This window comes from Ursus americanus, chromosome 5 (assembly GCF_024610735.1).
Source record: "Ursus americanus isolate L20-20 chromosome 5, mUrsAme1.1.p, whole genome shotgun sequence".
NCBI classification, from domain to species: Eukaryota; Metazoa; Chordata; class Mammalia; order Carnivora; family Ursidae; genus Ursus; species Ursus americanus.
The window spans coordinates 38,021,258-38,044,101 of record NC_142131.1 but is presented as its reverse complement, the minus strand read 5'-3'; the positions used below and the strand labels follow the sequence as shown (position 1 = coordinate 38,044,101).

The 22,844-nt window shown below is 35.1% G+C and overlaps 1 protein-coding gene across 1 annotated transcript in view; it reads right to left on the bottom strand.

Annotated features, from left to right (window-relative positions):
- ADAMTS6 (ADAM metallopeptidase with thrombospondin type 1 motif 6) overlaps positions 1-22,844 on the bottom strand; it is a 290,816-nt gene that overhangs the window by 82,666 nt on the left and 185,306 nt on the right. The window contains exons 12-14 of the mRNA XM_045794264.2: positions 15,558-15,665; positions 4,937-5,082; positions 2,741-2,804 (exon numbers count right to left, since the gene is read on the bottom strand). Of these exons, the coding sequence (XP_045650220.2) occupies positions 2,741-2,804; positions 4,937-5,082; positions 15,558-15,665 (318 nt within the window). The remainder of the gene's footprint in view (positions 1-2,740; positions 2,805-4,936; positions 5,083-15,557; positions 15,666-22,844) is intronic.

The following is a 22,844-nucleotide window of genomic DNA, read 5'->3' as shown; positions in this document are numbered from 1 at the left end:
AGGTGAGGTAAGAGAGTAAGGAATGTAGATATTTTGGAAGAAGAGTATATAAGGTAAAGGAAACGGGCAATACAAAAGCCCTAAAGTGGGAGCATGCCTGGTAAGTACAAGGAAGGAGGCCCGTGTGGCTGGAGCAGGGTTATTGAGGAGGAAATAGTAAGAGATTAGTTCAGAAAAGTAATGGAGGGCTAGACTGTATAGTCTTAGCAGGCCTTTCTAAGGAACTTGGATTAAAGTAAAATGGAGCCACTGAAAGGTTTTGAGTAAAGTATATAATCTGACTCACTCTGCCTCCTATTATTGAGAACTGTAGGGAGCAAGAGTAGTAATGGGAAATCCACTGAAAAAGCTCTTCAGACTAAGTCAGTGAAGAACAGAGTAGTAGCAGTAGAGGCAGTGAGAAGTAGCAGATCTAGGATATATCTTGAAGTGAAAGCCAGTGGGATTTCCTGAGGGATTGGATATGAGCTGTGAGAGAATGGAATCAAGAATGACTCAAGGGTTTTTGGCCTGAAGCAGATGGAGTTGACATATGAGATGGGAAAAACTGTGGGAGGTACAGGTATACGGAAATGTTTTTGAGATAACATTTGGACATGTTAAATATCAGAGGTCTATTAAAAGTCTAATCAATGGTAAGATATGAGTCTCGAATCCATGAAAGAAATCTGGGTTAAAAACATAAATTTGGGCATCAAATGGCATATGAATGTTATCGAAAGCAATGAAACCAGATGAGATCAACAAAGAAATGAATACTACTAGTACAAACAAAAAACGGCAAGGACTAGGTCCTGGACACTCTAAGAAGTAAGAGAAAAAGAGTAGGAAGGAACCAGCAAAGGAGAATGAGAAAAAACAAGTAGCAGTAAAAAAGGACAACCAAAAAGTTGTATGATATGGAAGCCTACCGACTATCAAGTAAAATGAACACTCAGAACTGACTATTGGATTTAGAAACATGGAAGTCATCTGTGACTTGTCAAGAGCATTTTTAGTAGAATGATGGTGGCAAAAATCTGACAGGAACAATTTTAGGGAAAAAATAGAAGAGAAACTAGATATGGAAGTATACAACTTTTTTGAGGAATTTTGTTTCAGAGGGAAGAAAAAAGGGGAAAAGAACTAGCAGGTGTTTTGTTTTTTTTTTTAAGATAGGAGAAATAATAATATGTTTGTATGTTTATGGAAAAATCCAGAAGAGAAGATATTGGAAAAATATCTATATATTTATGAAATAACCAAGAATTAAGATAGGAATAGCTTTGGAGAGCATGATGGTGAGGAATGCTGTGTAACAGTCTGATGACATGAAATTAAAAGGTGTGGTTTTTAAACAATTGTTGGAGAGGATGTGGAGAAAGGGGATCCCTCCTATATTGTTGGTGGGAATGCAAGTTGGTACAGCCACTCTGGAAAACAGTGTGGAGGTCCCTTAAAAAGTTAAAAATTGAGCTACCCTATGATCCAGCCATTGCACTACTGGGTGTTTACCCCAAAGATACAGACGTAGTGAAGAGAAGGGCCATATGCACCCCAATGTTCATAGCAGCATTGTCCACAATAGCTAAATCGTGAAAGGAGCCAAGATGCCCTTCAACAGATGACTGGATTAAGAAGATGTGGTCCATATATACAATGGAATATTACTCAGCTATCAAAAAGAATGATTTCTCAACATTTGCTGCAACATGGACGGCACTGGAGGAGATAATGCTAAGTGAAATAGGTCAAGCAGAGAAAGACAACTCTCATATGATTTCTCTCATCTATGGAACATAAGAACTAGGGAGGTCGGTAGGAGAAGAAAGGGATAAAGAAAGGGGGGGTAATCAGAAGGGGGAATGAAGCATGAGAGACTATGGACTCTGAGAAACAAACTGAGGGCCTCAGAGGGGAGGGGGGTGGGGGAATGGGATAGGCTAGTGATGGGTGGTAAGGAGGGCACGTATTGCATGGTGCACTGGGTGTTATACGTAACTAATGAATCATCGAACTGTACATAAAAAAAAAGGTGTGGTTTTTAGATAAGAGGGAGGAAGAATGATTTGAAAGAGGTAATGAGATATTTTAAAAAGTCAGTCTACTTCCACTCATTCAAGAGCTAAGGGAGAAAACACCTTTAGAGCACTAAAGTTTATTTTAAGTATCATTAGAGGACAGCCAGTTTCCATTAGAATAACAACGTGAAGAGAAGGAAGATTCAGAGACATCAAGATATAAGGGCTTTTGCTGCCAAAACATCATGAATTCCGAAGGGCACAGAAGAAAAGTTTCAGTAGCTGGGCAGAGATACACAACAGAAGATGTGATATGTAGAACTTTATGGGATTGGATGGCAAGAGATGAGGAATGATGTGGGAATCTGGGGCTTCTTACAGTGGCAAACATAAAATAATCCTATTTGATGGGCATAAGACTAATCTTGGTGGACTCAGGAAAGATAGTGGTGGTAAAGGTATGAATGTTGGGGGACCAAGTCATTTTGGGGGACCTATTACTCTCTCTTGGTACCTGTTGGGGGACATTGTGTTTGTTCCTAGTGCTTGAGCTTCCCCTTGTCCCCTGTGGATGGAATTTCTGGACATGAGGCCCGTTCCACTCACTATTAACAATTTAAAAAATTCATGTGACCTTCATACACATGGATTTATGACCGAATAGCTTACAGTTTTAAAAATTTCCCTGCTCTAGGGGAAATGTAAGCTAATTTTTCATAGCAAAGTTTGGTTTTACTTACATCTGTGTTACAGGAGCGATACCGTTTCCTTTCCCCAAGGCAATATTTTCCACCTCCTGAAGGTCTGAAAACACATTTTGTTTAACATGTGAATATATCTGTCTACATAAAGAGTATATATATTGCTTGACGAAAACATATTAGCATTTATTTTAAGAAAGTACAAAATTTGACATTTTACTAGTTATTAAAAAAACAATCATGCTGGTGATTGTTAGCAATGATGATTATGGTTGTTGAACATAAAAACTAAGGCAGTTTACTATAAATAACTTTACAAGACTCTTAATTGTCATAATTTACATTCTTAAGAATATGCAATTAAATAAATTTATTCTCTAATTATCATAGTAAGCAGGTGCTCATTCAACACAATGAGTCTAAAAATCACTTACTTATAATGAAAAATCATTTGAATCGTATTCAACAAAACACATAATCTGATGGTATCTGTTCACCAAGAAGGAAACAGTAAGTTTACTATTTTTTCCAGACTGGAAATGGGAGCATACTAAGTAATTCTCTGGAAATAGCTCCACTTCAAAGTAAATAATGCAGAAATGAATTTCTATCTCATTACATGAAGTTTGAAAAATTACATCTAAAAATCAGATGGCTTTGCATTATATAAATATTGCATATTACACTCAAACTAATGAAAAAGTAAGATGTCCAATATTTTATTTACATAAATTAATTTTTTAAGTATTTAACATTAGGAAAAGCCATATGCTATTATTTGGGAATGCTATTTTGAATGGAAAAAACTAACTTCTTTTTAAAAGAAGTCCAAGTCATTCTCTTAAGGATCTGGGTATATTACTTATCATAGAGGCTTATAGTTTTGGTTACTAATTTACAGTAGCCTGCAGTTGAACTTCGGTAATTATTCTGTGCTTGTTTGTAAAAGATGAAGTATAATTATAATTTCAGCTCACTGGTAGTCAATGGAATAATTAAAGTTACATTTTGAATATATTTTGAATGCCAGTGGATACTGATTATAAAAAGGAACAGGAATGGCCAAGTTTAAATCAGCTTGGGAGAGATGGTTTGGTCAGACAAAAACAAGGGCGTGGGGATGATGGTAGCATGACTAGTTTATGAGTGGGTGACACTGAGCTAGCTCTGTTTAGCAGAAAGAAAATAATGGAAAGAAAGCTGGAGAATGGAAACACAGAACGAGTGTAAAGGGAAATAATATCAAGCTAAACAAGAGTAAAAGAGAAGAAAAGAGATGTTTAGAGAAGGGAACCAAAGAGAGGGATCCTGAGTTAATGGAGAAAAATAAAAAATAAAACCTGACTATCTTTTATCCCAGGAAGGGAAAAAAAGCAGAAGGGATATTATAACCCCATGCTGCAGCAAGCATTAGCTGGGAAAGGAGGCCCGCAACCTGAGCTTTAGACAAAAACGGGAGCACCTGATATGCAGCAGCTAAGGAGCAGTTTAGTGTCCAGACGGACAGGAAAGTCTAACTGGGAGACTGGTCCACCTGTAATGGGCACTGGTGGGAGGGAGAGGCAATACAGCTACCAAAGAATACTAATGCGGCTGGCCTTTCGCCAGGGGGACTGTGACCGGAGAAAAAGAGTGGTGGGAGAGGAAAGGTCCGACCTGCATAAAATAGTCACGGGGAGAAAAGTGGTGGCAGCTCCAGAAGATGATTAATAGGGGCATGTGAATGGAAACTATTTTAACACATGGGCAGTATTCTTTTCATTGTGATTTGTGATGCGAATCAGGGCATTTCAACCCTTGAAGTGCTCTCATTGGTCCTTTTAATACTAATGTAGCAGTAATAATTTTATGTGACATATGAAAAGACATTAGGTTTCCAGGGAATAATGGTAATGTAGCTAAGAGCAGACCTGGATTCATCCATAATTCAGTAGTTTTTGGAGGGGGAAATCTATCTGATTATTACTAGATTAATAGTCTGGCTATACCTGGGATAGATACACAATGCTATTCTTTTTTCTTTTTCTTTTATTTTTAGTTGCACAGTAAGGGGGAAGGAAGAAAAAGAAAGTCTGTCTAACAAGGCTCTTCCACTCTCCTATGCCTATTGCTGGTTCAGAAGACAAACACTTGGCTCACTAGTGAAACGTTTTTACAGATAACATGTGAAACCACAGCTCTGAATCATTTCCAACTGTGTCTTTTTGTTGGCTCCGGCTTACTTTAGCTACTTACGCTGGACTGTCACAGTGTCTTAGGGATGAGGAGACGCCTCCCCCGCAGGTCCTGCTGCACTCTCCCCATAGTGACCAGGGACCCCAGCCCCCATCTATGCTCTGGGGCCAAGTGCCAAAAGGAACACAATCTCCCTGATAACACCACTGCAAGATTTCACAGAAAACACAGAATTAGCTTTTAGGCAGATAGAGCTATCAGGTTAGAAATACATAAGGGTCCGGCAATGACCAATTATAGGCATTAGCATTCTCCAATAGATAACAGACTGAGAGTTCTTTAACTGTGTTTAGACAATGGCAAAGGTGCACGTGATCTGCAAATTATCTTTAGCTAGGCAATGATTTATACATCTCTAACATGTACCAGGAGTCTAGAAAACTTGACTTTACTTCCTTTTTTCTTATTTCTCTTCCTCCAGAATCCTAGTGTTTCACATTAAAGAGAACTCAAAAGTCTTTTTTAGATATTTTAGCATTAAAATTTTTTTCTTTATATTCCACTATTATTAGGCTCATGGAATGATAACGCAATAAGGAAAGTTCCCCAGTAAGGAATTTTTATGATGGTAATTTCTTTTACTAAAAAAAAAAAAAAAAAAAAAAAAGCCTGGTTGAGGCTACAGTAGTAAAAGAATGTGTTGTGGCATTTCATCTACACGAGTCCTGCAGACATAATAAAAGTAATGCCAAGATACTAGGGACAGGGTACAAAAAACTCTTACATATATTGACTAGCCATGTGTATAGTCCCTGCAAGAACATGTGTACTGGAATTTTTTCAGCTTTACTCTGCAGTAAACTAGCCACACATACTGCATGTAAGCAGAGAGCCAGGAATAATTTATCGAGACACAGACATCACATAATCAGCTCATAACTCTAACATGATAAATCTTATTTGCAGAATATGGTTAAAAAAAGCATTTGTAGGCTTTTATCGGTGCAATTTTTCTCAATTATCAAATTTTGACAAACCACACTGATGCTGTGAAAGTCATTTGTTTATAAGAATAACAATAAGACACATTATTAGAGTTGAATAACTGGCAGCAATGTCAGATTGTTACATGGAAATTCAACTTTATATCAAAATGTAAAGGTATTCTGATATATGACGCTTAGAAAGTAATGAGTTTATTACACTACTTCCACATAGCTGGAATTCTTTCACTTTTCACCACTGTCATGGCTACCACCTCAGATGAAATAGGCAAATGGAACAGCTTCTTACCTGGTCTCTAGGCCTCTACTTTTTTCTACCCATAATCAGCCCATTCTCTAGTAAGCATTCAGATAGCTCTTTTAAAAAACATATTATCACATCACGTCACTTCTTGCTTAAGTGATTGCACTACTTTCCTATTTCCCTTAGTTCTGGTCAGCAGTGGCCTTTGTGATCTGACCCCTGCCTCCTTCTCCAGTCTTATTCTCTCTTGCAGACTGGTCCAGACCACTGGACTTCTTTCTTTTCCTCAATACACTAAGTTTGTTCCCTCTTTTGGGAATTTGCATTTGCTGGTCCTTCTGGGAATATTATTGTCCCAATTACTTATGTTGCTGTCTTCTCGTCATTCGGTCTCAGTCAAGTGTCCTTTCAACAGAGAGGTCTTTCCTTGACTACCCTTTTTCTGAAGAGGGGTACCTCCCTCCTTCCCACCCTCCCAAAGCCAACTCCAGGATGTAATAGAGATTACATCCTCCTGTTTTTTTTCCCTCTTAGCACTTACCACTATTTTAAATTACCCTGTTTATTTTTCAAATTACTTCTTTACTATTTGTCTCTTTTCATTAGTATGTAAAAATTTAAAAATTATGAACATAGCACCATACTCATTTTAGGCAATTTATCTATGCTTTAAAGGGGAAAATTCAGCAACAAATCTCAGCCCACAAATAATGAAGTTATTGTAGCAAAATACATCCCTAGAGGCAGGATAGTATGATGGTTGGGAACTCAGACCTGAATAAGAACAGAGATACTGAATAAGTAACTTGACCTATCTGCACCTAGCTTCTTCATAAATAAAAAGGTAAATAATAATAGAACCTATAGCATGTGAGAGTAAATAATGATAATGTGAAGAACATGGTACACAGGGAGTAGAAAGTATCTGATACATGGAAAGAGTTCTGTAAATATTCGTAACCATTGGGCAAATTCCTTCGTTTATATAGATCTCCATTTTCTTATCTGCAAAATGGGAATAATAACACCATCCCTCTAGGAGGGCACATAAAGTGATTAGAACAATGGTTTTCTCATATTAGGCCTTCAACGAAATTAGCTAATATCATTGTTAAAATGGAATGCACATATGAGGAATGAGGCTTATGCAACTGCAGAGATCTAAATGTGGTGTAGACAGCACTCATAACCTTCCAAAGTCCTGGAGACAGCTAAGTTCCTGCCAACCCCAGATGAGGATGATGATACTGAATTCTTGGAAGGCCACACAAATCTTCCAGAATGCAGAAAGAAATCAATAAGCACCTTTAGGAAGATGTGTTTCTCTCCACAGTGAATGACACACATTTATCTCTTCCTATAGTTGATGGCTCTCAGCATTTAAAAAAAAAAATTGTTGACAAAATTTTTAATATCCTTTATTATAAAAAATTATTTAAACTAAAAAGACAAAACCAAAAACAGCTGACCCATTTCTTCCACCACTGGCAACCACCAAATTGTCCTCTGTATTTATGAGCCTGTTTTTTTAAAAAATACATATATCTTTAATATATAGCATTATATAGTAATAACTATGCTATTTAAATTTAATTAAAATTTAAAATTCAGTTCCTCAGACTCACTAACCACATTTCTAGGGCTCCATAGCCACATGTGGCTAGTGCTTACTGTGGTGGACAGAGCAGATATAGAACATTTCCATCATCACAGAATGTTTTATTAGAAATGCTGAATGTCTAGAATGGTGTCTAGCATGGAGTAGACACACAACAAAAATTTATTGGAAGAATGAATACATTACTTAAGTTATAGAATTCTGTGCTCTATTCTGGTTACTGCATGTAAGGAAGGAACTAGAGGTACTGGAGGGTAAACAAAAAGTCAAATTCATCTTTGTTTCCATGGTTGTTGCACTCAACTTTCAGTAGTTCTAACAACATAAAGGAATTTTTTAGAGAAGTACTGGGTAATTAATTATCATTTGTCCTTCAAAAATTTGGCAAGAGAAAGTCAAAATTTGATTGGCTATAAGGTAAAGCATTCTGACCCCAAGTCTAATAAATAATAAAGTAGGACATTATGAAAGATAATTAGTTATTATGAAAATTACTATGAAGAAAAAAATCATCTGTCCAAAATGGTGAACCAGAGGTAGCTGGCTGAACTGATAATACAGTATCACCCCTGGGAGCAGGGCTGCTAATAACAACATTTACTTGAGAGGGAGAGAATATTTCAGCTGCCAGGTTATGACTTAATTGATTTTGAAAACCAACCATTTGTATAATGATATCTCAATTGTGTTAGGCCTTCACCTATACAAAAGTCACAATTTGGGCCAAGTAATATTTATGCCTACACTTATTTTCCTACGGGAATAACTGAGCAATGTATTATTGACCAGCAATTACCGATTTTGTTCCCTGTGGTTTTAATCAATGGCAACTAACACTTTAAAAAATTCCAAATCTTAAAATTTACCTATTTTTCAATTTGGAAATTTAGCATTATTGATGTCAAATAACATTAAAATTTGATTTTACATTTATTTTATATAATCACAGAGTTGCATCTAAGGCTCAGGGACTTTGGAATTCATGTGGTCTAAATGCTTCATTTTTTCATAGGAGGAAACTAGAATATTAAGGAGGCTGACTTGCCCAAAGTCACTTTGAACAGAAAAAGGATTATCTGTCCAAAATACACAGAAATAGCTGGGGGAAAAAACAATGTAGGTATAGGATAATATATTAGAAGTATAACAGAGTATTAGAGTATACTGACCTATCTTTATTTCATAAAATACAAAGTAACGCTGGAGATAAAAACTTAGATGCAAGTGTACAGCGACATGTTATTTCAGACCTCTTTGAGTATTCTTATAATTTATAGATAAAAACTTTATTTTTTGCATTTTTCAGGGGACAGAGAAATGGTGAAGGCCAAAAGAATATGGAAAGACATAGGTTCCAAAGAATTTTATAATATTGTCATATATGTTTCTTAGATGCTCACAAAATGCAGGCCAGGGAGAGAAGTCACTCTCTTGTTTCCCTTTTAAAACGTACTCTTAAGGTAAAAGACAAACACAACATTCAGTTTGTAGGATGCTCCTCAGTTCTCATCATCAATTAACATCTACACAGCAGTAATATTTCATGAGTGACTTACTAGAACCTTTTACTGCATAAATTCGTGCTATTGAATTATAACTGTTCCATGGAGTTATAACATAATAGACAGTTGTATCAGAAAGTTAAATAACAAATATTAATGGCTAAAAAATGAAAAATTAAAAAAGTAATGTAAGTATCAATCATCTAGCAGTTGACAAAAGACTAGTGTTTAGCTTAATAACCAGTTAACAACTTAGTTAATTAGTTAACAAGTTAATTCAGTCTGTGTGTAGTCTGTGTTACAAACCTGAGTTCTTATTCTAGCAATATCCCTGGTCCAAAGCAAGTAATTTGTTTTTTCAGATTCCCTACCTATAAGATAGGGACTAACTTTAGTTTTCAAATCCAATGTGGTTTGGATTAGGACAATTTCAGAAATCAGTTCTATGCAGACATACCTTCAAAGAAATTATAAATCTACCAAAGGACTTGGTTGATATTGATCTCTGGCAAAAATGGTCTTTTCAGTTTTGTTTAGTTTCTCCCTGCCTTATACTTACAGTAAGGGATCTCTTTGGAAATCTTGCTATTTCTCTGCTCCAGCGCTGTTAAGTATCTTAACATCGGACATTGATTTTAGAGAAGAAACTTATTTAACTTAATAATAAATGCTTTAAGAAGCCTCTAGGGAACTTTCATGTGGAACAAGTTGAGCTAATTTTCTAGATTATTACATTAATCAATATACACCGAGACTTTAATGTAAGTCATAACTAATATAATTAGATTATACCAAATAAAGCAACTTGAAGTATATAAAACCTATAAGTGCATAAAGCTGAGAATTTTGAGTGTTGTATTTTCTACTTTTCTTCTTCTTTTTTTTTTTCTACCTGAAGTTGCTAAACCTGTAAAAGCTCTATTTTACAGGCACAGAATTTTACTTCATTTCTTAAACTACGTAAGTTAAATATTCAGATGGAGATCAGTTTCTAATCTTTATTCTCAAAGGTTTTATCCAATCTAGTGATTTTGGACTATTCTAAATATCAGTTTTGTTAATTTAGCCTAAATTTTCTAGATAAACTGGGTAAATTTGGCCTTCTTTTTGCTAATACAGGTATGTTAAACAAGATTCAGAAAGGTGATAGAAGTAAAACTATCACATTTCAAGAATAAAATCTCATATTGCTCATTCTTGCTTTTCATATTCCTTCTAAATAAAATAAATATGTTATTAAAATGATCTAGAAATATGATACATTCCAGTGAGGTTTTAAAAGTTTTTTTAAAAAACACTTACCTATTAATAAACAACATCTTTTGATATTGGACAACTCAATTTCATGATCTACATCAGGGGATTATGTTCAAACAAGATATATTACAATCACACAATATAAATAAGAATTTGTCAGAATTCCACAAAGCAAAATTTCAAGATGTGTATACTCAATATATATATAATATATATTTTTTTAATGAGAATCATTTTAGGATGTGATTATGGTACCTCTCATATCATAGCCAGCACTTTGGGTCCAGCCAGCATCTGGAATGAGAGACCCCTAAGGAAATCCTAAGATTCTGAAGGAAGTGATGTTGGTGATTCAATATGGAACATTCTTCCCAAGTCAGAAAAGCTGAGAGTTGGAGCACAGCACTATTAAAACCCTTATCTTTCTGCTGTGCAGGTGCGGGAATGCAAAAGCTTATTTCAGCCCAAATTCTAAATCAGAACTTGTCATCCCATACTATTTAAATTTCTAGAGCAATTGAAAGGACTATTCTCTTTTCACTTCCTGTGTTTATAGTTTGGGACCCAGTCAAAACATATTATATTCTACTCTTAAGTGAATTATGATCTAGGGCTGCAAATGTCTTATTACATATCTAGTGCTTTAAAAGGGTACATAATAATCCTATTCTAATCCAGTCCTCTGTTTCCCATGCAAAGATACTAGGAATCAGTGTTATGTATGTGTAGGCCTAAATACTGAGCTATATCTCTAATTGGTCTTGTAGAATCATTAAATCAATCTTTTGGCAATAAACCAAGTATTGGAAACTTTTTTGGTCACCATCAGAGCTTGCAAAGATTGAGTTTTGATTTTCCTTAATATCCTGTTCAGTAACAATGCCAACAGTACTATCAGAGTTTTTACAGTCTGAATCCTTGTTTATTATTTTATCATGTATGGCATCCCTCTGATTCCTGTCCAAAGAGCTATTGTTGATGCCATGACTAAGGAAAGTTCTTTTGGCTGAAAACTATATTGATTGATTTGTAGGAGTGTGACCCGTGGACGCACAGTACCAGCGCACCGTCTGGGCTCATCAAATTTCCTCCTTTGGTTAATGCTACTGTCCCTGAGCACATCCATTCAGACCATATGGTTCTTATTCAATACTTGAATGGCTTATTCAGGCAAACATCCAATGGCTGTAATAGCGATGTCAGACCCCCCAGGACTCACGCAAAGATCAGTTTTTAATTTTTTGGCCATATTTCTTACTCCATCTGCTAAATGTGCATGGAACAGTTCCCATACTTACATGGAACATTTGTGGAACTGCGCCCCCGGGCAGGGATCCCATATCTTTTGCAGCCAGAGTTTGACGAGATCATTGTGGATCCAGTCCTCTGGATATGTCTACGCTATCACTTGAGCAATATTTCTCCCCTCCCCCGACTTTTTTTTTTTTTTTAAAGGATGTATTCAAAAAACTATGAACAGCTTTGGTTTTATCCTGCTGGCTAGACAGGATGTAGGTTTTTTTCTTGTTCCTTCTCAAGACAGTAGTTTTGAAATTCAAAGTTAAGATCAGAGGTCAGCCATGGGTATTCCATTCATGTTTCTGAGACACACAAACTCATGCTTATACTCTCTGATGCTCGTTAGTGCCAGTTAAGACAGTCTGTTGAAGAATTTTCTGCCAACCATCATCTAAGGTTGGAAAATAATAATGAAATGAATGATGATGCTCTAGGAATATACACTGGCACCTTTCCTCTGAAGAAGCCCACAAAAAGCTCACTGAAATATCATCTTATTCCATCCTTACAAAATCTCTACAAAATGTTGAAATAGATCTCTCTCGTTTTAAAGTGGAGATTCATTATTTTGCCAGTCGTAACACAATTCTGCCCATAGTGCTTTCTCATCGTAATTCCTGAGATAACAAATTGTTACAGGTAGATAAGTGAAAAATCCACTTAGTATTAAAGGGTAAAATACATTGTCACCACCAATCTCAGGCTCAGTGACCCACTTTATTCCTGTGACAAGAAAAATTTGCTTTTTTCTCTGCAAAATTTCCCACCTGAATGTAAGGTAAAATCAGAGGTAGTGTACAGGGGCAAAGTTTCAACTTTGGAATCAGAAAGACCTGGGCTGGAGTCTCAGCTCTGCTTTTAAATTGCTGTGTAATCTTAGGCTTTCAAGTCTTACTCTTCCCATCTGTAAAGTGGAATTAAAACAGTAACCACCTCACAGGATTTTTGCCAATATTAAACATAATAAATATGTGCCTGGCACAGCATAAGTACTTTAAAAATTTTCATTATCATCATCATCATGGTTACTGGTAAGGCCAACTATATTTTAATGCCACCCAAAGTTGACTAGACCAATTGAAATTTCTACTCTAATTGTGTCACTAGCTCTTTGCATGGCTGTTTTGGTTGGAGTAAAAATTCTGAGTTCTGGTTTAATTTCCAAATAGATAGAGACTTAAGAGAAAAATCTGCATTTGGCAACAGTAAACATGCTTCTCTTCTAAGGAAAAAAAAATAACTGCAATCAACAATAAAAATTCATAAATAAATAACATAGCAAGTGCAGTTAGTAAAAAAGAAATAAAACAGCTCTTATTTCTAGTTCTTTATATTTTTTTCTCTTAAACATGCAGGTTGATCTGATACTTTGAAAGCCTTCTCATAAATTCACTGTTAATGATAGAGATAATTTGAGGGTCTCCGCACAGCACTCTGCCCTTTTCCTTTCTACAAGTCTGCATATGTACTTGTTCTTTTCATTCACTCATTTGTTAGTCAATTTCATAAAGCTGTCTATTGATCTTCCATGTCTCTGAAAGAATGGCTAATATTTGCTTTGTAGATTAACTGTATTTATTTTTATTTTTAATATTTATTTATTTATTTATTTATTTAAAGTAGGTTCTACGCCTAGTATGGAGCCCTGTAGATTAATTTTAGATGGTGAAATCCAACATATTGACTATGTGAAACTACGATGTTGTGAATATGAATGATCTCTTGGTACACAAACTTTGCTATACTTACAAAGTTCTTAAACAGTTTTTCATGGAGCCCAAGATGTTCTGTTGAGGCATGTTAGAAGGTGACAAGGGTTCAAGGACAGGGTAAGGAGGTAGGAAGGAGTTCTTTTAACAAGAGTATTTCCATTTTTTCAAATGTACATATCAGAATTCTGTAGACTTCATTTGAAGAAAGGATTTAGGGATCAAAAAGTTGACAACCATTAACCAAAATTAAGAATGTGAATCTTTAGGGGTGCCTGGCTGGCTCAATTGGAAGAGCATACCACTCTTGATCTCAGGGTCATGAGTTCGAGCCACATGTTGGGTGTAGAGATTACTTAAATAAGCTCTAAAAAAAGAATGTGAATCTTAAGAAATCAAATATATTTTTGTCCCCTTTTATTCACTTTCTCCTGTCTGTGTTTATTTGTGTGTATGCTTAAAAGTATTATATCTCTGTTTACCTAAATTTAAATTCCATACTGTTAGCTTTAGTGTTATTGAGAGTGTTTTTTTGGCATCCCTCAAAATTGTTGGTAATTTCCAAAAAAAAATCACCTCTATCACATATAGGCAAATAGCTGTAAGATATAACATTTGAGGGTCCTACTATTAAGCACAAATGATAAGATATTAAATATGCATTTACCATATAAATGATTAGTGGGGTTGAGCTATGTGTTCTCAGATAGCCACTACTCATGGTTTCCTTACTTGATTATATAAATTTACAGAATGTTAGTAGGAGGACTGTGAGATGTTTAAAAGAATGAATTCTTTATGCTTGGGATATAAAAATAAAGTAAAATAAAAAGAGCCATCAAGCTTAATGATAGTATTATTCTAGGCAAAAAGAAACTATGGCCCATGGACTAGATCACAAGAATAATAATCAATCAAGGGCAAATAAAGAAAGAGATTCTCACTGTAACTTTTCCCCCTTACTATTATGTATTTCTTCTAAGTACAGATTGATGTAAATTGCTACTTGTCGTTGACAAGAACTGCTGACTCCAAAATAAATCTAGACTGTTGTTTCAAGAATGCAGTTCTTAATATTTTCTATTACTTCGGTGAAAAAAAAGAAAGAATTTTTGGTAGTGCGTGAAGGTCTCTGTATTTTTATTGGCTACTTATAAAGTCTCAAAAAAAGATCCTTAATCCTTTAAAAATGACCCTCTCAATTCATATAGTTAGCACAATTTACCAACATTTCCAAACTCAGCATGGAAAAGCCATCAACATGGCAGTAGGTCACGGGTCCTGAATGAAGCCGTCAGCAAGGATTAATAAAACTGTGACAGCTGCCCAAAAGCTTTCATTCTTTTAATCAGATTGCAACCTGAAATTCAGTGTAATCTTTGTTGAAAGTACCCCAGCTAACATGGAAGAATTCAGAACTGAGAACAGAAGACAGTAGTAGTTATTATTGTAAATTCGGTATGTAGTAATAAATTCTAGAATTCACATATATAGCAATTCCTAAAGAATTTCAGAAATAGCATAAACTATTCTTATACGTTTGAACAATTCTTAATAATGATATTTTTTGAAAATCAGACTGATGAAACTAAAATTATTTAGCTACAATTTCTATGCTCAGTAAATTGTTTAATTATTCCTCTACTACTACCCCTTTCTCTTACATTGTAATTTTAAATCAACTCTAATTTGACTCCAGTTATAAAATATACTTGTGGGAATTATTTATCAGGAAGAAACCTAGACTTATATGACTGAACAAACTATATTATATGACAATAAGATTATTGGATTTTCTGTACAAATATATACATATATGCACAGAAAGGTGTAACTGAGCTAGAAAATAAATAGTCACTGTAATTTCCCAAATGTTGCAAATGTGCAGATATCTATATGTGCCACTTAACTCATCAGGCAAGGTATCTACTGTTTTCTCAAATGTATTTTAAATTAGTATGCACGATTTCCTAGGGGTTGAATACCAACACCAGAAATGGATCAGATTACTCTACTTGTCAAATAGATAATAAATCATTTGAGCTTACCCCCTTTTCAATATTCCCAGTTTGACAGAGTGTTCCTTCAGCTGCAGGAATACTGTTGGTGACACAGCGGTTGCTTTTGCTGAGACACCAGAGCTCTCTACACACTTCCTAGGAAAGAAGGCAAAAAGCAAGTTGATCAGAAGTAGAGACTAAAATCATATCCACTTCTTCCATAAAATATACCTACGTGCACTCAGCATTACTTTAAAAAGACATCCCAGGTGTTTTTCTACTGTTGAAGCATTAAAGATGAAGATTTTGGAGAGATTCTTATGCAAGATGTGTTACCCATTTTGCAGAATCATTTAAATATTTTTTTTTATAATTCTTATTTTAGTGGGTAAAGAATGTCTTAGTTTTTTTTAATTAGGATCTTTAAAAAATAATGTGCAGAAATTTCACTAATGAACTGGTGCACCTGGCTGGCTCAGTCAGTAGAACACAGGACTCTTGATCTCGGGGTTGTAAGTTCGAGGCCCACACTGGGTGTAGAGACTGCTTAAAGATAAAAAATCTTTAAAAAGGAATTCTTAAAAAAAAAATTTCATTGCTATAGAAGAGTAGGGAGAATGGATGAATATGTAGAAAGGAAATATTTTTATTACCTTCAAGAATATACAATTGTACAAACTTACCAATTACTAATACAGTTAGACTTACTGTAATAGTCAAACAAAGACCATTTCAAAAAGAAAAAAAAAAAGAGTCCATGGGCAAGGACAGGGAGTAATTTCTAAAATTCATAAAGAACAATCTAGCAATGTTATTTGCAGATCATCAGTGTAGCCCACCTGCATGAAAAGGAAATGTGGTTTTGAACAAATGTTGCTATTTATGTGTCATTTTCACAACTGACATATTTCAGATGTTGTTTGGGTCTGTCTTGTCTTCTTTACTATGATTTCTTTGAAGAAAATACTCAAATTTTTCAATTTCTTTTTATATTTCTTTTTATATAAGATCACTGACTAGCGTCATTACTGATAGTACAAGTTTTTAAATTAAACTAGAACCATTTAGTATAAAATACATATTTGCAATAAAAATACATTAATCTGGAGTGCAAAGATAAAATTATGTATAACATTCACTTTTATTGCTATTATTCACCAACTGCTCTTTTTACTCTCAAAACATCATTATAAAAACTTATGTCACATAAACACAATTCAGAAATGAAGTGGTAACATATTTAGTTCACTGGTTCACCGTGGAAATGCCCCACAGGATATAACATTGAGGGAATCTCTTTGGGCTCCTCCTTAGGATGCTCCCTTCACCAGGCACAAAAGAAGACATATAATTTCTATTAGACTTTTTTAAAAACATTATTTATTTATTTATTTGAGAGAGACAGAGAGAGAGAGAGCCTCACCCGTGAGTGGCAGGGGTGGGGAGGAGGCAGAGGGAGAAGGAGAAGCACTGTCCCCACTGATCAGGAAGTCCCACACGGGGCTCGATCCCAGGATCCCAGGATTATGACCTGAGCCAAAGGCAGATGCTTAACCGACTGAGCTACCCAGGCACCCCTCTATTAGACTATTGAAATGTTTTTGAATAAATCTACTCTATATCTACTTCACTAACTTTAATAATCTACTTTAAACTCTATTTGGAGAACTACTGAGCCAGAAGAGAGTTAAAACATTACAAAAGATAAACAACATGTACTGTAGATCATAATATAAAGATAATTTTCCTGTTCTTACAACTTAATGTACTACAGAATCTACTTTCTTCAAAATTTCAGCTTCTGTTTTATGAGAACGTTATTTATACTATTTTAGTGTTCCTTTCCTATAGGAGATGGTTTCTTAATATACGTTCCTAAATATATTATTTCAGTTTAATATTAGAAAAACAGTAGGACTAACATTTTAGGGTCTTAAAATACTATCCCATACATCAAAAATATCTATATTCAAAGAAAAATATGTTCACTAAAACAGAGAAACATTGCTAAAAAATGTATTAAGAGATTACAAAAAAATTATCCATGATCCTGGACTATACTCCTGATCTTTAATGATTTTTATTAAGTCTAAATCTACTTTAGACAGAAGTAAAAGAAGCCTGAAGTTTAGACAGAACTGTGAAATGAAAATTCTATCATTGAAAGGGACGATGTTCATTGCATCTATTAGGAAAACATACTATGAGGTCAACTTACAGAAACTCTTTTTGCCAAAAGTGCCTTGAAAAGCTCTATCCCAAATGGCAAACGCTCAAGATATTTTTCCAAAACTTTAATCTCAAGATTCACAGTACAGCGCTTGATAGAGCCTTCTTATACTATAGAGAATAACACATTTTGAAAGGTAGTTTCCCACTGCTAACAGGACTTTATTACCTAGTGGGCTCCTGGGGATTGGAATTTTGCTAGGGCATTAACTTCCCACAGATTACTGTTTAAAGCATGGGACTGTAAATCTATGTTTAGGAAATACTCCCAAGATGTTAAACTAGTCTCGGAAAAGGCTCTGAAGAGTTTTCAAATGGATCTCTTATCTAGAATGTCAACTTGAATAATAAAGATCAATGACATCTCAGTTAAGATTTCCCAAGATAAAAAAAAATACTCATTTGAAAGATAAAAACTAAGAAAATTTTATTTTATACTAAGATAGCAAGAGGCACAGTTCCTGAAAGAACTTGAGAACAATCTTCTTTTTAAAAAAGATTTTATTTATTTAATTTAGAGAGAGACAGACACCATGCGCATGAGTGGGCGGGGATGTGCAGAGGAGGAGGGAGAAGGGGAAGGAGAGAATCTCAAGCAGATTCCATGCTGAGTGCAGAGTGCCACATGGGGCTCAATCCGATGACTCCGAGATCATGACCTGAGCTCAAACCAAAAGCCAGACACTTAACCAACTGAGCCAACCCAGGCACCTAGAGAACATTTTCATACATTCAGAAATACCCTTCTTTAAACTGCTGGATCGTAGAGCATAGATGATACATTTGCATGGGTATATACATAAGTATTTCAGTTGCCAAATAAGCACCCTAAGGTGGGTCCCAAGCTGGTTCACTAGTAGGTTAAATGCATTCTGAAATTTTTGGGCTCTTGGGAAATTTGTATAACAACCGTCATAGTAGATGGATTAATATCCCTAAATAAAATAAGATGATGGAGTATAATCAGTGAGAGAGATTGATGATGTTTTTGACTACCCACCAGCTTAGCTCTAGAAGAACACAGTTCTCTTTCACATACTCATATTTCTTTATAGAAGTTAAGATTTATTAAGATTACTCTTACGACTTCTATGAACTAATAAACCACTGGCTGTGTTATGGTGATTCCCTTCTCTAACCCTACAGTTTATTTTGGGAAAACTCTGTAGGAGGAAGTTTGGTCTTTGTGCTTGCCCTTCAGTTTAAGGAAGGAGAGTGAAGTTATCAACAATCTTTACCAAGGGAAATTTCTGTTACATGACACTGAAAATTGGAAATGGACTCTCTAATTTCATGGGCCCAACTTCTAACCAATTGGGAGGACTGCCTGGAAAAATAAAACATTATTTCTCATTCATTCAAGAATATTTCTTGAGCATCTACTATTCACCAGGCATTGTATTAGTGTAATGAAAAAATAACACTATCAAAGAATTTACAGGAACCAGGGAGAAGGTTGGGTATGATCAGACACATAGCTCAATGCCACAGATTGGTACTGCTCTATGGAGTTTTTAATATTCTGTTACAAAACTAGAAGAGTGATATCAATGTGGTTAGATTTTTTTCATAAAACTAAATTTCTTATTTTAGCAGACTCTTATTTATTAGTTTTATTCTTTTTACTTTTTAGGTGTTACAATAAACTGTAAGGTCCCTGAGAGCAGGGTGTGTGTGTTAATGGCAGTCTTGACAAAATGTTTCTACTTGGCAAAATTAAAAGTTGACATTCGTGTGTTGTTTGCTTATTTTCAGGGAGAAATTTCCCTTGCCTACAAAAATCTAAAAGCTTGTGAACCACTCACTGCCCAAAACTTGATAATCAGTGTTTTTTAAAACATATCAATGTGTTTATCAATTGTTTCTTATGTCCCAGCACTACCCTCTGAACTCAAATTCTTTCTTTTTGATATGCATCCTTTCAGAGTTAATTTAGAAAGAGACTCTTGTTCCTTTTTTTTTTTTTTTTTTAGGTTTATTTATTTTAGAGAGATGGAGGAGGGGGAAGGGCCAGAAGGAGAGGGAGACAGAATCTCAAGCAGACTCCCTGTTGAACACTGAGCCTGACATGGGGCTCGGTCGCACAACCCTGAGATGATGACTGAGCTGAAATCAAGAGTTGGAAGTTTAACTGAATGAGCCACCCAGGCACCAGGGGGCTCTAGTTCTTCATTGTTTTGAAATATATTTATTTTACACTCACTTTTAATATGATATTTTGATTGAATATAGAATTCTAGGCTCACATTTATGTTATCTCAGCATTTGAAGGTATTAAGTTCACTGATTGAAAAATCATTTGTCAGTCTAATCACCGTTTCTTTGTGATCAAGTCTAGCTGCTTTCAAGAGTTTGTCTTGGCTATAGTGCAGTTTCACCACTGTTATCTCTGTGTTCTTTTATTTATCTACTTGGGGCTCATGCTTTGAATTTACATCTTTCTTTGATTCTGAAAAATTATTAGTTATGTAATTTATATAATATGTATAATTATAGTTATATAATGAGTGGTATATTATAAACGTTTTGTAATATACGACTTTCCCATTCTTCCAGAACTTCTATTCAACTTATATTGGATATTGTTGTTCTAACCACCATGTCTCTTAAATTCTTTTCATATTTACCGTATGTTTTTCAATTGGGGTGCTAATCTTTCTGCTTGTTCACGTCATGGTGGATTGTTTCCTCATGTTGTTTGTTATTTTCTCTTCAAGCTTATCTTCAGGGAATCCTGTTTTTTCACGGAGCATCCTGTGCTTCCGGAGTTGCAGAAGTGTAGCTTTGTGCATTTGTTTCTGTCATATATCCCAAGGTTTCACTTGTTTTTTCTTTCACTAGTTTTCGTGTGGATCTATTTGGTCAGCACCATGCACGGAGACTGTGCAAAGTCATACTCTGTTCTTATGTGAGGCACAAGCCTAGAGCTTCAATTTCTCGTGTGAGCTATTTTTCCCCATCCAAAGCAAAGGGCAGACATTTCCGTTTAGCTTACTTGTCATTTCCATTTAGGTATTTCTTCGTAGTAGAAATGACCCTTACCTCATACCCAAGGTGATGTCCCTAACTTGGAAAACATCAGCTCACCAGCTTGCCATTTGAACTAAAACTCCTCATTTCTGGCATACCCCTACCTTCCTTTTTTTTGTTCTGATATACATAAGCTTTCTGCTGAAACATAATAAATGCATTCTGTGAAAACCCCTGCATTCTGTAAAACCACTTACAAAGAAAACAGGATTTATGGGAAAAATAGAGTTGGAGCAGACCACTGAAAACCTAGATAATTTCATAGCCAGAAAACTTTGCACTGTTAAATCTCTGCATTTGATCCCAGCACCCCAGTCAGTTGATCCTGTGTAGCCTTAAGCCCTGGGTTGTAATGCTTTCTTCTTACAGATGTAGGTCTTTGAGGATATCTGCCTCCAACAGACACCATTTTCATAAAAATTAAGAACTGAATTCAAGGTGTATCTTCTTTATCAGTCAATTTTTAAAAATAACATAAAGGATGTACAATTACAGATTCTTCATCTGCCCTCATGATTTTAATAGATTGTTTAAGGCTTTGGGAATGGAGCCACTAAGTGATCTACTATGTTCAATAAAGACCCTTCTTTGGACTTGACGTTTTTTTTTTCCCTGAGAGTTTATATAATTCTTTTTGTGAGAAAGCTTACCTGAAGTCCACAACATTAATGCATTAGGAAACAATCACATATGAACAAACAAGACTTATGCATTATGGGGCGCCTGGGTGGCACAGCGGTTAAGCGTCTGCCTTCGGCTCAGGGCGTGATCCTGGCGTTGTGGGATCGAGCCCCACATCAGGCTCTTCTGCTATGAGCCTGCTTCTTCCTCTCCCACTCCCCCTGCTTGTGTTCCCTCTCTCGCTGGCTGTCTCTATCTCTGTCGAATAAATAAATAAAATCTTTAAAAAAAAAAAAAAAAGACTTATGCATTATACTGGCATCATTCCACAGTCTGTTAATTTATCCATGTGTCTTTTCATCACAGAAACACATGTTATAGCTAAATAAATGATATTTAATTATGTTTTACTCGTTTTATCGCTCTGGCATTTTCTGCTTTTATACCTGGAAAAGTGATCGTATTTACTGTTTGTCATGTTTTTGAAACTGAAAGTCTTTTCCTAGACATAAAAAAGCAAGTTATATAAAGAACTGGAGACAAAATATGCATGCCGACTTAGAAGAGAAGTCATTTGAATAAACAGGTAAAAGCCAGGAGAAGATATGAGTTCAATGTATAGAAAAGTCTTCCAAAAGTCTGAACTGAAAAATGATGAAATAAAACTGTATCTCCCATTACTGAAGAAGATACTAAAGCATACACTTCACAACTTCTTAGCAGCAGTGTTGCAGGCAGGAAAAAAAATTAAAAAAGGGAACTAACACTTTTCAGGGTACACAGTCAACTACTGTGCAAGACATATTCGTATTTGTATCGCACTTAATCATCACTAAAATCTCGGAAAGTGTGAGAAACGTTAGGTTCAGAAAGATTTAGCAATTTGCTTCAATCCTAACTAAACCTGGATTTGAATCAGTTCTATCTGATATAAATGCCCAAAATATCTTCAAACAACTAAACTACTTTCCCATTTCTCTTAAATGTACAACAATTGAATAAAGTCACTAGCCATTAAGAAAACATTTACTTGTATTCTAATGTAATAAAAAAATCTCACTCAATGTTCATAACACCCTCTTATCCTTTACTCATATTTTAAAGGAAGGTATCTCCAAATTAATTATTATCATGTACTAATACATAACATATACACTCATTATATGAGCTTAGACATCACCTTATGTATTATTATTATTGGAACCTTTGAACATAACAATACCTTGCATTTGGATTTTAAAAAAAGATACTGTTAACATACTCCTCAAAAGTATTCCATGGTCTTCCAAGAGACAAGACATTTAAAATAGTCCTACTTATTTAAAATTTTAATATCCACTCCCAGATTCTAGTCTATTTGATTTTTAAAATGAATGACACTATTTACAAGCATTAACAATAAAAAATTGCAAATATAATAATAAAAATACATATAAGGCTTGTAGCTTTAAAGTA